At 36.1% G+C, this 17,133-nt stretch overlaps 1 protein-coding gene across 1 annotated transcript in view; it reads right to left on the bottom strand.

Annotated features, from left to right (window-relative positions):
* The window catches only part of LOC150100283 (hsc70-interacting protein-like), a 192,199-nt gene that overhangs the window by 47,947 nt on the left and 127,119 nt on the right, over nt 1–17,133 (bottom strand). The window contains exon 9 of the mRNA XM_090402327.1: nt 15,341–15,443. Coding sequence (XP_090258453.1) covers nt 15,341–15,443 — 103 coding nt within the window. The remainder of the gene's footprint in view (nt 1–15,340; nt 15,444–17,133) is intronic.

A 17,133-nucleotide genomic window follows, 5' to 3' on the forward strand; every position in this document is an offset into this window, starting at 1 on the left:
TTTTGGAGGTTTTGCTTTTGTGAGAACACAGGCTGCATCCAATCTAATGTCGTTGGCGATGTGGTTTGGAAGGTGGTGAATCCCACGTTCAATTTGGATCATTAATTCCTCAGCTGGTAATTTCTTAGGAGCAATGGCGAAGTTGTGACCACGTGACAGAGCGTTGAGTGCTTTAGGCTTCAAGATAACTGATGAAAGGTTAACTACAGTTGGTTTGTAGTTTAGGTTTGGACGCCGAGTTCTTTATTAATTTTTCAAACTTGTTGATATGTTGGCTCCGTATTCGTTCGAATTCTTTATTAGCCGCCGTACACGAGACGTCACGTAGGACTGACCAAAGCTCGTGATTTAAGCATATGCGAAAGCTCATTTTCTAGCACTAAAATAGCTCTGTTTATGTCGGCTAGGGAACTGCGTGTAGCGGTAATTTGCTCCCGAAGTAAAGCCTAGCTCGCCCGGTTATAGATAGGAGAGCTTTCTGTGAGAGCTTCCTAGCTTCGGTTCTCATTTGCTGTTATGTAGTACTTGTGTGCACGTGTCTTTATATTAAGTTCCCAAGAAGATGGCAACGTGACGTTTGCCGAAATATCGGAAAGTATATATTAAAGTTTATTTAATTTATATTTCTAGTGTACGCTGTCAATTCCTTAATTATTAGTTATCATATTTAACCAGCGTATAAGCCTCGCTACAAGGATTATGATCATTCACGGAGATTCCTTCGCATGCAAGGCCTACCATTCCTAAAACGCTGCCGGGATAATCAAGTCATCCCTAACTGTGTAAAATTTAAACACCGCTTCGTCTCACAGAAAACTCTCCGTATCTACAACCGGGCTGTTGTTGTTGGATATTTTCTTCTATTACATGGTTGTTTTCTTCTATTTCCATAGTAAACTTTATACGATGATGCAAGGAATTAATACTGTTTAAAAAAGAAGGTAAAGAGTTTTTGCTGTGAGGCCAAATAGTAAAGATGTCGTCTATATATCTTACCCAAAAGGATGGTTGAGTTGGAAAACAGATGAGAAGAGTACTTTTTTCTAAATGTTCCAAATAAAAGTTAGCTAAAGCAAGAGAAAGAGGACTTCCCATGGCCGTTCCTTCTACTTGGCTGTAAAATTTATTTTGACATACGAAATATCCAGAATGTATTACGAAATCGAATAGTTTTATAATGTCTTGAGGAAAGATGTCAGCAAGTAATTTTAAAGTTTCCTTGAGAGGTACATTGGTATATAAAGATTCTATATCAAAGCTAACCATAAGATCTGTAGGTTGTAATAAGACATTTTTTAATTTTTCTAAGAAATCTGAGGAGTTTTTTAAAAAAGAATTAGAGTTGCCAATGTAAGATTTCATTGAAATAATTTAGCTATAAGAGGATAGTCAATCTTATGGATTTTTGGAAGGCCATAAAATCTAGGAGGTCTTGCAAAATGAGTTTTAAGTCTTTCAATCGTGTCTTTATCTAAACTGATGACTTCATCTAAGAGAGAATTTAATTTCTTTAGTTGTCTGTTGGTTGGATTATAATCAATTTCTTGATATGTGGAGCGATCTCGAAGCAAAAGAGAAAGTTTTCTTCTGTAATTTGCTGAGTCCATAACTACTGTTGCTTTTCCCTTGTCAGCTTTGGTGATAATGAGGTGATTATTTTTTCTCAAGGACTGTAAAGATTTCATTTCAGAAGGAGATATGTTGGAAGGAGGAAGTTTGGCCTTAAGTAGAGAAGAAGCAACTTCTAGGCGAAGAGCATTAGCTTCATCACTAGTTAGATGATTGAGATTCCTTTCAATGTTAACTCGTAATGACCTGAATCGTAATGACTGTATATCTATATCAAAAATCTGGGAAAGTCTAATCAAGATTACTCATTAATTTTATTATTTTTTTTTAATTTTTATTTATTTATTTTTTTTTTTTCCCAATCATGTTTCTACTTCAAAATGTTCCATTTTATACTTAATATTTAGTGATATAACATCACGCGGCGTGTTCTATTTTTAACGATCTATTGTTAGTATTCTAGCTTGTGTTTTTTAAAACTGTTCTTGTAATACCACTGAAGATGGTCTGCTATTTCCAGACCGAAATATTTGGTTAATTAAATATCTTTCTTGTGTTTACGTGTATTTATCATTCTGTCTTATGTTACTTTTTTCAGACACAATATGGCCTTAGTTGTCCTTGTGCCAGTAACCCTTTAATCTATCTTCAAAGGGAGGTTGGCATCTTACAGATGGCAGCAACTGGTCAGGTTGGCTGAGCAGTTCAAATCCAGCCATGGGCTTTTGTGATTGTCTTGGTGGGAGATATGTCTGGTGTCAGGCCACCACTTCACTTACCTGGAAACCTAAAGTGGCTTGAAAAGTTTGGTCTCTAAAGCAGGGTTTCCAAAAAATTGTGGGTGGGATGCACACGCACTTCTCTTCCTGTGTAGAATGTACTGCCAATGATCAGTTTACTCTCATTAATCATTTGTAGCCTGTATAAATTTGAGAGACAGTAAGTAGAAAAGGTCTGAGCTGACTTAGCAGTTCAATCTACAGTCCTATTTACCTTGATTCCAATGTGAATGAAGATGCAAAATTGAATATCTAGATCTAGATTAATGCCTTCATATAAAAGTACTGGATGTGAGTTTTTACACAAGAAAACATGTGGTCTGTAAAGAACTCAAGAAAGTCTATATAAATCATGCACACTGTTGGTACTGCCTTTCTTTTGTGCTGTTCAAGCTTTATCACATGCAGCTAGGCAGCATGTTGCTGCATTCAAGTGGAATCTGATTGGAAACAATGTATTCAGGATAAACAGCAGCAGATTCACCAGATGACTCAGGTGGTAAAGAAAGATGATGGAATAAGCAACTTCCTTAGCTGGTGCAGTGAGAGAGGAAGCATAGTGGAGTACAAATCCACCATGGAGAAACATATCTTGTCAGTGAATGCAAAACTGTTTACATTAAAGATGAAAGGTTGGAGATATACCAAAGGGAAAAGTTGCAGGCTGTTATGTGTCAGAAATTTCCCAAAGCATAAGAGGGAGGGAATGATATTCACATATGATAGTTAGGCAAATATTTTACTTTAAAAACAAGCTAAGCTGGCTTGCTTTTTTTTAAAAGTAAAAAAAGTGGTTAGCATGATTACTCTCTAACAAGCTGTGAGTTCAACTCTTGCCATAGGCTACGTGTGTAGAGGCTTAAGTGCTGTGAGGACATCATGTTGGAGGCTTAATGGATTTTTTACAACACTCAAAAAGAATTAAAATAGAATTTAATACTTCCTATATTTCGTCCTAGTCACTAGGACATCTACGGGGATTACAAAAACAATTAATGTAACATATGCACAAATAACAAACAATACTAAGCCCAACCACGTGGGTGACACTAAAGTCCTATCTAGGTAGAGCGCCCTCTAAGGGCAGTAGTAGGTGGCCTGGAATGTAAGGTGGGAACTCTGGTGATGAGTGTTTCCCAAATCTTCGGAAGCTTAATGCAACCATATTTATTGAGATTTGGTTGGTTTTTGAGAGCTGCTGCTGCTTCTAAGAAAAGTCTCTCTTTCTTGAATTTGCTGTGGTGGAGCATGGTGGTTTTCTTCCATGATACTCTGTGGGTGGTGTCCAAAACATGGTCAGCCAAGCCTGAATGGCCATAGTTGTGTTTGAAGATGTAAGAATTGTGTTCCTCTAGACGGATGGATGCTGATCTGCCTGTCTGTCCAAAGTACGCCAGCTTACAGGAACAGGGTACTTTGTACTGGAGTTTATAAAGTACCTATCTGCCTGGAGTTTACAAAGTACCCTGTTCCTGTAAGCTGGCGTACTTTGGACAGACAGGCAGATCAGCATTCATCCGACTGTCAATGCACAAAAATGAGACTGGGATCGAATACGTGTAAGTATAAGTAAATAAACAACCGCGCACGTGTTGCAATCTCGCTCCCGCTGCCCCGGACAGGTGGGAACCACAGACATCTGTTTATTGGTAAATACTTCATTTTGGTCTACTTTATTGGCCTCCGTAACTATTTTCATGACCTTGCTCCATCTTACGGTCCTATAAATGTCACTGTTCCCACGATTCACTCTTAATTGTGTTGTCATTCAGGATGAGGTAATCCAAGTTAACGGAATTAAATAATACCCGGACAATGATGTCTTATATTTTTCTATCGACCCCTAACGATGTTATATCGACCCCTGGGGGGTCGATATCGACCACTTTGGTGACCACTGATATATATGGATCACATTATGAAGGAAAGTGGTATTGAACCTGATATCAAAATTGGAGATGTTAATCTCAGCTCTTTGCATTATGCAGATGATGTTATAAATAAATCCATTAAAAGTCTGCAAGATTCCCTGACTAAATTGAATAATTTTGTAATAGATATGGTATGAAGGTCAGCATTAAAAAGACAAAGACAATGAAAATAGGCAGACACATTGAAAGTATCAATTGCATTTTGAATGGAGAACCTATAGAACAAGTAAAACATTTCAGCTACTTAGGCATGATTGTTAGTAAAGATGGTAAATTAAATATGGAAATAGACAACAGAATCAACAAAGCTGGTATGATAGGAAGTCAACTGAATAAATTTATATGGAATAAGAGAGAAATTAGCTAAAACACTAAATTAGCTGTATACAAGACAGTGTTCAAACCAATTTTAACTTATGGATCTGAGGACTGGGTTAGAAGTAAAACACTTGAACAAAGACTAGAGACTGCAGATATGAGAGTCCTGAGAAAGATTTAGGGTATGAACAGACGGCATTAATGGCAATATCATATTAAAAACGAGGAGATTAGGAAAGAACTTGACATGGTCGCATCCAGGAATCCATTAGCAAGGCTAATCTCAGGTGGTATGGTCAATGTGAGAGATTAGCAAAACAAGTGTTCTCTGCCAGGTTGGTAGGAAAAAGACCAAGATATATTTGGACTGATACAGTAAAAAGTGCCTTAGAAGACAGAAATATAAGACCTGATAATATTGGAGTCTTGACAGGTAACAGACTGAGTTGGAGGAAAATTGTAGACAGGAAGTTAGTAATGATGTAAATTTTTCATGTATTACTTTCATATCCTGTATACCTCATGAGGGTATATATCAGGAATTTGATGATGATGTTTTCAAAGCTTGAAACTTACAATTCACCTTAAGTTAAAAAAGTAGAATGCTAACAATGGATTGTTTAAGATGATATTAGCTGCATGCACATATATGATGTGACAGCAGACATATAATTATAATATATATAAAAACTAGTGATAACTAAAGAGAATGAGACCTTCCAATATTTTCAGTTAAAGATATATAATGTTCCTATTTAAGTTGAAGTCATGTATTAAGGCTTCAGCCTTAATATATGGCTGTATGTAATATATTTAAAGTGACAACAATGAAGTTATAAGATTCCTGACCAACAGAGTGCACGTATCTACACCATATTATGCTAAGCTGAATTATCATTTTTGATTATCAGCAATGTAGGACTGATGTTCCTGTATTTTTTCTTCCACAGAATGACACCGGTTTGTCTAAAATAAAAGATTACAATCAGCGAGAACTTGGTATATGCCTTGAAGAGTTAGAGGAGACCATCTGTCCTTGGAGAAAGGTAACCAAGATGAGAGGTTACTGATTGGGAAGATTGTCAGTAATAAGTTATATTTCCTTAAAATCTTTGAAACCAAGAAAGTATAAAGAAATTCTTTGTGCCATTCCTTGGGTTTTTTGGAACTGGTGTAGGAATTGCAGATATGTTGTATTTGTTTTTTGGAGATGTTCTGAATGTTATCTAGTTGGAAGTGTTGAGGATTGCAACAAACAACAACAAATGCACGGTTTATCAGATTCTTTATAATGCTCACGTTTTGAGAAGAATGATGAGCTGAATCACATAGTAGGTATTTGATAATGATGGTTGGTTTATGGTATACAGAAGTAGTCATCAGTAGTTTCACCAGAAAGACAAAATAGAAAGCTACATGTCCAAATAAACCAGTTTACTATCCTTTCCCCCATCACAGTGAATTTTATATGAGGATTTACATTATTTATCTTTTCTAGGAACACAGATTAAGTATTAAGGACTTGAAGATTTTATATGATAAATATGTTGTCAGTTGAATGAACCTCCCACGATGAGTCTGTTGACTCCACGGAGGGTGTAATAATAAAAATATCTTTAGGATGAGACAAGATAAAATTGCAAATACATTGGTTTTTATAAATTAAGGAACAAAGAGAAAAAAATTGCAGAGGATTTGGTACATTAAAATGAGCCATGGCATAAAAGCAGGTATTTTGGAGTGGATTATCATTTCATGTCTGGAGTGAAATCATTTCATAATAGCAAAATTCTTGGATATGGCTGCAAGACATTTAACCAATGAATCCAGCTATTGTAAGACTAGACGCTGGCTAAAGTCAGGTGGAGGGAGCAAAATGGCTGCATGTAAGTTGTTCTGTGGCTCATAGTGTGGAATCAATTTCAACAGTCATAAACAGCATCCCAGAGAATACTATGAAGAAAGCCCAAAAGCTACAACCATAGTGAGTGACTGATATTTTTGATTATCTGCTTGTCAAAACAGGAGTGCTACTCCAAATCAGCTATGATCTGACTGTGTGTCAGCTACAGCAACATTGGTATCTGCTTACATTGTATGGAGAAAGCTTAGCAAAGGTGGTTTGTATGCTTCACACAACATGAGAGAACATCTGAAGTGGGCCAGGCTCCATGTCAAATAGAACTCCAATGAGAGGAATAGACTGCCCATTGGAGTTCTATAAGTTTGACAATTGTATTTTTATAACTGAAGTAGCCAGAGCAATTATGAAGTCAAACAATTTTACTATGTCTTAAGGACTGATTTGTGATATCAGCTGAAGAGAAGCATCAAGCGGAATCAGTAAATAATGATTCCACATCTAGACTCATGATATCAGTAACTTGAAGGGGATGACAATTGATTTTGGTTAGAAAATCTAATGAATTTTTGATAATGAGAATTTCTAATATGTGAATTTAATATAGTCTGGTTAAAAATTTGGATATATGATAAGCTGGAGAATTTATGCCGTCTATGATACTATGTACCTAAGACCCATAAGGATAGTGAACACCATCTTTATGGGTCTTAGGTACCCTGCAAAAGCATGGAGTATGAGAAATAATTTCAATTTTTCGATCATATCTCTGTCTGGACTTATGACTTCCTCTAGTAGAAAGTTTTCAAATTTGTTGATTTGACTGTTAGTAATATTATAGCTAATTTCTTGATATGTAGATCTATCTCTTAGGAGCATCCCTGACCATACTGGCTCGTCCTTGGTATGCTTTTGTGATGGTGATATAGTTGTTCTGTCCTAAGAATTGTAAAACATTCAGAAAACAAAATGTTTGGGAGAAGTTTTGCTTTGAGTAGATTAGATGAGGATTTCCTGTCTCATTTGTGCCTTCACTGAAATGATTAGATAATTTAAATTCTATGTTGTATAGTAAATTCAGGTAAGGAATTTTTTTTAGGACTCGCAACAAAATTATGTCCTTTTGAAAGGATTAGAATTTTTATGTTCATATTGTTATCAGGTGCAAAATGTGATGGCTGCAGCTTTGTGAATGGAGTTAAATTTTCTTTCTAGATGCTGCTTGTTTTTATAGAAGGAACATTAGAGTGAATGTTTAGATGCAATAAAAATATATTTTTAAAAAAATGTATGAAAGATGCAATGGGTTCCTGTAGATCAGGGAATGGATTAAATGTTATTGAAGATTATGTCACTGTTCATAATTTGTTGTGCACTAAGGAAGCTGGTATTATAATAGATATGATAGGTGCCAGAAGATTTAATGTTCCTTTTAATCTAGCAAAATTAAGGATTATTTGTGAGACATGGCAATGCTTCAAAAATGAAATCCAACTCACAACTTATCGTGAGTGAATGAATGCCAGATTTACCAGTTTTGTTCGTCAATTCTTCCTCGAGCAGGATGAGTAAACATGTTTTTAGAGGTACTCATGTCATAATAACAAATATTTTTTTAAAATGTAAAGTATTATTATCTGAGACCTCCAGGAAGTCAAGGATTCATTGAGGGAGGCTATAAATCACCCAAACCAGCTGTCATACCGTCCCTTAAATTCATTCACGTTAGATACACTCACTACCCCTAAAGACATACTATTCCACTCGCTCAGTGCTCTGTGAGAGAAAAACTTAGCTCTTGCCCCTTTCTTGACTGCAAACAAATTTAACTTCCATGGACGACCCCATGTTCTCTCCCCACCTTCCATAAAGCAAAAAATTTCATCAGACGATATCCTATAAAATCCATTCAAAAGTTTATAGATCTCTATCATATCACCCCCCCCTCCTTCTCCTATTAACAAGAGTCTGCAATCCACATATTCACAATCTGTCCTCATAATCTAAATCCCATAATCCAGATATACTCTTTGTACTTTTTCCATAGCTTCTTTATCTCCTTGAACTTGGGAGACCAAATCTGTGCACAATAGTCCAGGTGGGGTCTTATCAAGGTCTTATAAAGAGGCAAAATGACTTCTGTATTCCTTACATATTAAGATTCACTTCAACATACATTGCAATTATCCCCTGAGTTGAATTTGCAACTTTTACTATGTGACCTTTAAACTTCAAATTCATATCCACCATTATGCCAAGATCTCTACCCTCATCAGTTTCTTGTAGCATAACCCCACTAATATAATATGCTGCTGGAAATCTCATTTCCAGCAGCATATTATATTAGTGAGGTTATGCTAATACATTAAACTGACAGCCATTTTCTTTTGCCCCAAATTTCCAGTCTATTCAAATTATTTTGTAAGTGCTGGATATCTCTGATTGCTCTTGCTTATCTTTGCATCATCGGCAAACAATTGCACATCTCCTGTTAGACCCTTCCAATGTCATTAATGTATAGATTGAACAACAATAGCCTGAGGACTGAACCCTGAGGTACACCACTGGTCACCTTAAATCTGTTAGATCCTCATCCACTGTATACAACTTTCTGATATCTTTGTTATATAATGAAACCTGTGGAGCATTCATTTCTGATATCTGTCTATCAACCATTCATCGATCCGTCAAGAGTTTACATTCTAATCTCATATTCCTTAGTTTATTAAACAGCCTTTTATGTGGTACCCTATCAAATGCTTGAGCAAAATCCTTCCCTTAATGCATAACATTATACATATCCGCAAGGAGATGTGTTTTGCATTATGGGAAATACTGAGATAGGAGTGTTGGTAGCTTGCTCCACCTTTGCAAGGAGTGCCCTGGTGTTGTACCACCTTACCCCAGTCCTGAAGATACTTTCAGGTGCAAACTTTGTTTGCTCACACTTGGATAAAGGATTAAACTAAATTTATTATAATCAATTAAGTAAGTCTTTATTCTTGATATGCCTAATTATGACAGCAATCTGAAAATTTGATATTTTAAGGATGCTTGTGACATAAAGATTGTATAATATAATCACGTACTCACAAGAAAGATATTTAATTAGCCAAATATTCCGGTTTGAAAATTGCAGACCATCTTCAGTGGCAATACAAGAACAGTTTTAAAATACAAGGTGGAATACTAACAATAGATCATTTATAAATAGAACAAGCCAAGTGATGTTACATCACGAAGTATTAAAGAGAAATATTTTTAAGCAGATACATGATTGAATTAAAAATATTAATAATTTCAATAATTTTAAATAACAAAATTAATATGAATTAATGAGTTATCCTGATTAGACTTTGCCAGATTTTTGATACAGATATACAGTCATTCTGATTCAGGTTAGGACGATGGAGTAAGGTCTCTACGCTTTCTTTGAATAAACATTCAAATTTATAGCGGGATCTATGTAAGAGGCGAGTTTTTGACCAAAGGATATTGTGGTTAGTTTCTATCCTGTGCTGAGCCAATCCAGATTTTTCGGGTTTGTTGTGATGAATGGAGGATTGATGTTCTTGGATTCTTTTTTCTAAAGAGCATCCAGTTTGTCCAAAATAGGAGAGATCACAGTTGCAGGGAATTTGATAAACTCCAGGAAGAGACATAGTTGAGCGTTTGTCTTTAGAAGAAGGAAAATGGGAAGATAATTTGTTAATAGGTGAAGATAAAACCATAATGACTGTATATCAGTATCAAATATCTGGGAAAGTCTAATCAGGATAACTCATTAATTCATATTAATTTTATGTTATTTAAAATTATTGAAATTATTAATTAATATTTTTAATTCAATCATGTCTCTGCTTAAAAATATTTTTTTCTCTTTAATACTTTGTGATATAACATCATGCGGCTTGTTCTATTTATAAATGATCTATTGTTAGTATTCCACCTTGTATTTTAAAACTGTTCTTGTATTGCCATTGAAGATGGTCTGCAATTTTCAGACCGAAATATTTGGCTAATTAAATATCTTTCTTGTGTGTATGTGCTTATATTATATGGTAGTCTGAAAAGCTCTCGGCCTAACAATGAAAAACGAATTCATAATTTCAAAATTATTTTTATTTTTCAGCTGTTCGAGCACCATTATCCAGTCCCTGTAGTGGTTCTCAATAAGATTTGCAAAATACCCCTCTATAGCTGCAATCACCTATTGATCTGAAAAAAAAAATGCTGGCCAGCGAGGAAAAGTTTTAGTTTTGGGAAGAGGTAAAGTCAGAGGGAGCCAAATCTGGGAAATAGGGTGGATGTTCCAACAATTCATAGTGCAGATCCCTTTAATTTTCCCATTGCCAAAATACCTTTGTGGGTAGGTGCATTTTCCTGAAAGATGATTTTTTTCTTCTGTAAGCCGGGTCTTTTTTCATGAATTTTTTCATCTAGTCTGGTTAAAGGATCGGAATAATATTCCCCGGTTATTGTTTTACCCTTTTCAAGATAATTAATAATCAAAATGCCTTCAGCATCCCAAAACACCGATGCCATGATCTTTCCTGCTGATGGAACAGACTGTCTTCTTTGGTGCTGAACAACCAGCTTCTGTCCACTGTTTTGACTGTTGTTTGGATTCTGGTGTGTAATGGTAAATCCAAGTCTCATCCACAGTAATAAATTGATGCAAAAAATTAGTTTTATTCTCATTAAAACGCTCCAAGCACTGTTCAAAGATTTTCTGCGAGTGCGTTTTTGATCTGCTATGAGCAAGAGCAGCACCCATTTTGCGCAAAGCTATTTCATTTGCAATTCTTCATGCAAAATATATCCTACACGTTTTTTTGAAATGCCTATAGTCTCAGCAATTTCACACACTTTGACTCGTCTGTCATCCAATACCATATCGTGGATAAATGATTTATGGTGTTGTTACACTTTTTGGACGTCCTTCACGCGAATCATCTACAAAGTTGGTAAGGCCACGTTTAAACTCAGCATCCCATTTCTTAATTGTCAAAAACGAAGGAGAAGAGTGCCCATAAACTTTTATGAACTTAGAATGAATTTGTTTTGGCGTTAAACCTTCTTTTACAAAGAATTTTATAATTGCACGATACTCAATTTTATGCATTTCAAGGGATACAGACAACACTTTTGCTTCAGACAGCTGTATAAAACAAACTACTTGATAGAATGATTTTCAATTTCACAAGGATGCTTATGACAGATGTACCAACTTAGAAAAAAAAATCTTGCCGATGGTGTTGCCATCTATGGCCGATGCCGAGAACTTTTCAGACCATCCTCATTCAGGAAAGCTACTGTTGATCCCATATAGGTTCACAACCACTTCTATAATAAAACCATCATGATATTTCATTTCAGTTTAGTTATCTTAAGGCACTTTTATTGGTAGAAGAGTTTGATGTGAATTATATCCAAAGTAACAAAAGTCATGCATATGGTCACTTTACCTATATTTGTTAATTAGATGTATTCTACTCTGGCCAGTTTGCTTTTCTGTGGAATGAAGACAAGTCTCCAGGAATAAAATCCCTTTCCTCCATAAGATTTGGCTAACTCATCTGCTTTTGAAAAGTCTGTTGAAACCTGGATTCGTACCCCACAGATGGAAAGTATAGTCTTTCCAAACAAAAGGAAAGACTATACTTTCTACCAGTGTGCACTATAGAGGTGTTCACTGGTAGAAAGTGTGTGTGTACACACACACACACTTTCTACCAGTGATGATATCTTATAGTACAAGCCATCCCTTCTACGAGGCAAACAATATTGTAAATTGGAGTGAAGGTCAAAAGTTTCTCACATTTCTGGCAGTTTCGGGAAGAAGCACTTGTTCGAGATGAATAAATGTAGAGCTATAGCAGATACAAAAAAAGATGTCCTCCTGTTGGGAAAAAACTGTGCTCAAATTCCATCTAGAATGTAAAAAACCTTTCTTTATCAGGAAACATTTATTTGAAGGTAAGTTAGCCTTTCATATGGAGATGGCAGGTTTTTTTTCCTGGAAATTCTGGTTTTTCATCCAGCACAACAGGCAAACTGGCCAGAAGAATGTATGCAACTGAGAGTCACAATATACTATGAAAAACAGGATTAACTGTCCTGTCAGTGCACTGATTAGTTTTCAGAGTTTTTGAAATTTCATGGCTATGAGAGGACACCGAGCCTAACATGCATGGAGACACACACACGGGGGGGGGGTCGTTCCATTAGCTGTTACCAAAAGTTGAGTCCAAGGCTATTTTAGAAGAAACAGGAATAAAAGAATGAAATGCCAAACAAGTGCTGCCATCTTGTGATCCTTCATTCTAACACTCATGTGTGAAGTAGTGTGAATTCTACAGTTGATTTTTATGGCTATATAGGATTAAAAAACCCTACTCATCTATGCCAGAGCAGTTTTCCCTCCAAAATTTATCACTGAGGGAATAAAGTGCTGCAACACCAGATCAGCCAAATAATACGTATCTCATTTATTTATTGTGTTTATACATGCAAGATGTATAAACACAAGTCCATCCAAAGTACATGATTTTGTAGACACTTGGATGAGCTAAGTAGCAGAAAAGATCTTTTGGTGAACACAAAGGCAACTAATTTTTGATGTAATTTAAATATTGCATAGGTTATATATTTTGAAATCTGACTTTTTCCTTATGACACCTGACTCCAAAACACAGTTTTCTAAGACATTATTATTATTGTGCAACTGATAGTTTTATATAGCCCCAAATTTACTAACACCTTTAGAATACTGTTCTCAGAATCTAGTGCAATACGCAAAAAGCATCTCTAAAATCTTGATGTTTACAAGTGGTCTGCTCCTGGTTTTTTCTATAGGTAATTCAGAACATATAATTTTTCTTCCTCTTCCTAAACCAATTTAAAAATAAAAGTGAGCACATGAGTCAACAATGATACACAGTCCCCAAGCTCAGTGAACCTGCTTTTCTTTCATTTATCTCTGGAATTGCTTTCTTATCTAGTGTGATTATGAGAATCTGCTAGCATAAACGATCCTGATCAATCAGTATCGATATTCCTTACCTGAGAGAATGACCAGTACTGCATACTTAATTCAGACCTTACACTAGCAAGGTCACTTACCAGTTCATGATGCTGTGTGTGTGTACAAACATATTTGTAGACATATAGGTAATAGATAAAAAAATGGAAACACTGAGGGGGTTGCATTATCAGTAGTTGCCACGCAGCATCTACAATGAACCAAACGCACATACAATTGATATGCAAATGTACTTCCAAAATTCTTAGCGACGTATAAAGGCAAACGGAGGCCTGCCGCAGTTCATTGCATGTTAGAATAGAATCCAGAGAGGACCTCAGCGACATTGAAAAGGGCATGATTGTTGGAGTCAGGTACATGTGATCAGAACAGTTGAAAATTGCACATTCACATTAGTCAAGGAATAATCAAGTTTATGTCAGCATAGCAGTCGACAGGACAAACATCATCAGTTAAATGCTATAGTGGATGAAACACCTTATTGCAAGAGAAGGATGTTCGAGCATTAGTGAACTGTACCACAAAAAGGAGGCAGGCTACTGCTGAGCAATTGAATGAAAAATTCAGTGCCCATTAGAAATCCATTTCAACAAAAACTCTGCGCTGGGAACTACATCGAGTTGGATATCATGGTCAGGTTGCCTTAAACATTGGACATGTAACTCCCGTCACATGTCCAATGGTGAAAGATCAAAGGCAGTCGACTACACAACAGTGGAGGGATGCGATATGGTCCAATGAATCCATGTTCACACTTTTTTTTTTGTTCACATGGATGAATGTGTGTGTATAGCTTCAGCCAAAGGAAGCTTACCAGCCAGAGTGCTTGTTTCCAACTGTAAAAGATTTTGGTCGTTCTATAATGGTCTGAGTTACATTCTCATGGCATGGTTTGAGTCCATTTGTTGTATTGGAAGGCAAAGTGGATGCTGCATGTCATTTTTCAATCATCCCATGTGGACACACTTTTCTCCTATACAGCCAGCCATGTTTCAACAGGATAATGCTCCCATTTTTCGAGCAAGTGTGGTCACCCAATGGATTGTGGAACATGATGGCGAGGTGTCCTGTCTGCCATGGCCATCCCAATTGTTAGACTTAAATGCTATAGAACATTTATGGGACATTTTGAAGCAAGCTCTCAGGCAACATTTCCCACCTCCAAAGGCAAATTGATCCAGATATTGTAAGATGAATGGTGTACAATTCCTCCTGTTGAGTTCCTAGTACTGACAGAGTTTCTCCTTCGAAGAATACAGGCTGTACTAGACACCCATGGGACCAACACCGTGTTAATCAAAATGTGTCACTGTCATCATCATCATCAATTTCCTGATATACCCCCCCCCCCCAAGGAGTGTGTTCAGGTTACTATGACAGCACTATATGATAAAGTTTATGTTTCACTGTTTGCATTTTTTTGTTCATTACTTGCATTTCACATATATATATTATAGTTTACTCTTACTATACCACATGCTGTTATAATAAACTATGAAAAGTCCCCAAAAGCTCCAGAGACATAATGATATGCCAAAGACAATTCACTATAATAAACTATCCATTACAGCAAACTATTCCCCTATTCCCTGTGATCTTTGCTAACAAGCATCGATTGACTAAAACAGCCTTAATCTGTAATACACAAAGAATAATAATGGCTCCAGTGTTAATTATTCATAAAACATAGTTCACATGGGCTTCACACAAATTTTTGTATATTTAATATACATAATAAGAACAAAGTTAGCTTAAATTTATCAAGAAAAAATTACATAAATGTAAAAGATAAAAATCATATAAATATACAGAACATTTATATACTTTAAAAACATACGTTAGGCATCGCTTCTTTGAGCCATTCATTAGCTTCATCAGTATAATCCAACTTACAAGCTGTAGCAAGATCTTTAGCTGCTTCTTCCCATTTCCCAAGTAACCTTATAAAAAATAAAAACAATATTAATTATTAAAAAGGATAATGTAAATAATTATTATTGCATTATTATATATTAAATACAATATAAATAAATAAATTATATATATAAACATATATATACATACAGTGCTTTTTTTTTTGTGATGGTATGCAATAGTCTGTACCTGTTTGGTTTATTTAGATTTACGGCCAAAGCTATTCAGGCTATGAGGCCAGTGTATTGTGTACGTTAATTGCAATTCTGTTCTAATGGGCAGTTTGCCAATTCTGAGGGACAAAAAACCCGAGTTTCCAGGAGAAAAAAAAATCCTCTCCTTCCTTCCACATTATTATTATTATTATTATTATTATTATTATTATTCCTGATACCTCCAAGGAGTCCGAAGACTCATCGCGGGAGGACATCTTCAACTGTCTCTACACCTTACCTCTACTACGAATCAACGCCATCTACCGCCCACCTCCAACACCACCACAACTAGTAATTTTTGTCTGTAAATTGCGTGTGTTCTGAAGGGCCGATTTGTATGTATGCGGGATGAAAAACCCGAGTTTCCGGGAGAAAAAACCCTGCTACCTCCGTATGAGATCGGCTAACTCACCATCGATTGAAATCGACCAGATAAAGATTCCTCCCGTCGCGACGAGAATCGAACTTAGGCCTATTCCAATCGAAGGGCGCAATGTACCGTCGTTCTTCCAATTGCGCTACGGAGGCGCATTAGACCAGCTAACTCACCTTCAGTTGAAAAGCCCCGATAAAGGTTCTTTGCGGCGTATGTATGAATGTAGTAGTAGTATGATTTTTATTTAACTTTTCTTGCTAGCAAAGAATGCATACTGGTACTTATTGTTTGACTAATATATATATATATATATATATATTAATAATATAATTATATAATATATCTCAAGGCTCCCACAGGTTACCAAGCGTGACCGCTAGGTGGCAGATGGGGGAACCCTGACCACTATCAGCTGGATATCAGGGCAGCTCTGAATATATTGAATAAAGAGCTGTGGACCAGTGGTTTTGGGACTGGCAATCCTATGTGAAAAAATTGCCATTCACCAACCCGCACTGGGCCAGAATGGTGAATTTATGGCCTAACCTTTCAAGATGAATCCAACAGAAATAAAATGGCCCTCATTCCCTGGGGGCTGGATTGTTACCGCCTACAGCAGCAGGCAGTTAAACATGAAGGCAGAGGGTGCTAAGAATCCCCGGGTAACCAGATCATGCTGCCACTAGAAACTAGACCTTGGAACATTAAACTGTAGGACTCTGAGCAGTGAAGTGTGGCTAATTGAAAAGTTAAAGCGACAAAAATGGGACATTCTTGGACTGTGTGAAGTTAGACGTAATGGTGAAGAAATTCTTCAATTAAAAAACAGAGACATACTATATTATAGAGGCCAAGATAAGAAATGAATCAGTGGAGTTGGATTCTTGATCAACAAAAAACTGAAGAACAACATAATAGAATTTGACAGTGTATATCCAATCGAATAGCAAGTATTGTTGTTGTTCAAATCTCAAAAAGATACACTCAAGATCATCCAAATCTATGCACAACAATAAGTCATTAAGGTAAACATCATTTCAGAATGTAATGGAAGACTTTAATGCTAGAATTGGTATACAACATTCAGATGAAATCTCAATGGGAAATTTTGGATATGGCATGAGA

This window comes from Typopeltis vanoorti, chromosome 13 (assembly GCF_054136105.1).
Source record: "Typopeltis vanoorti isolate ZY-2024b chromosome 13, IOZ_Tvanoo_1.0, whole genome shotgun sequence".
Classification (NCBI taxonomy): domain Eukaryota; kingdom Metazoa; phylum Arthropoda; class Arachnida; order Uropygi; family Thelyphonidae; genus Typopeltis; species Typopeltis vanoorti.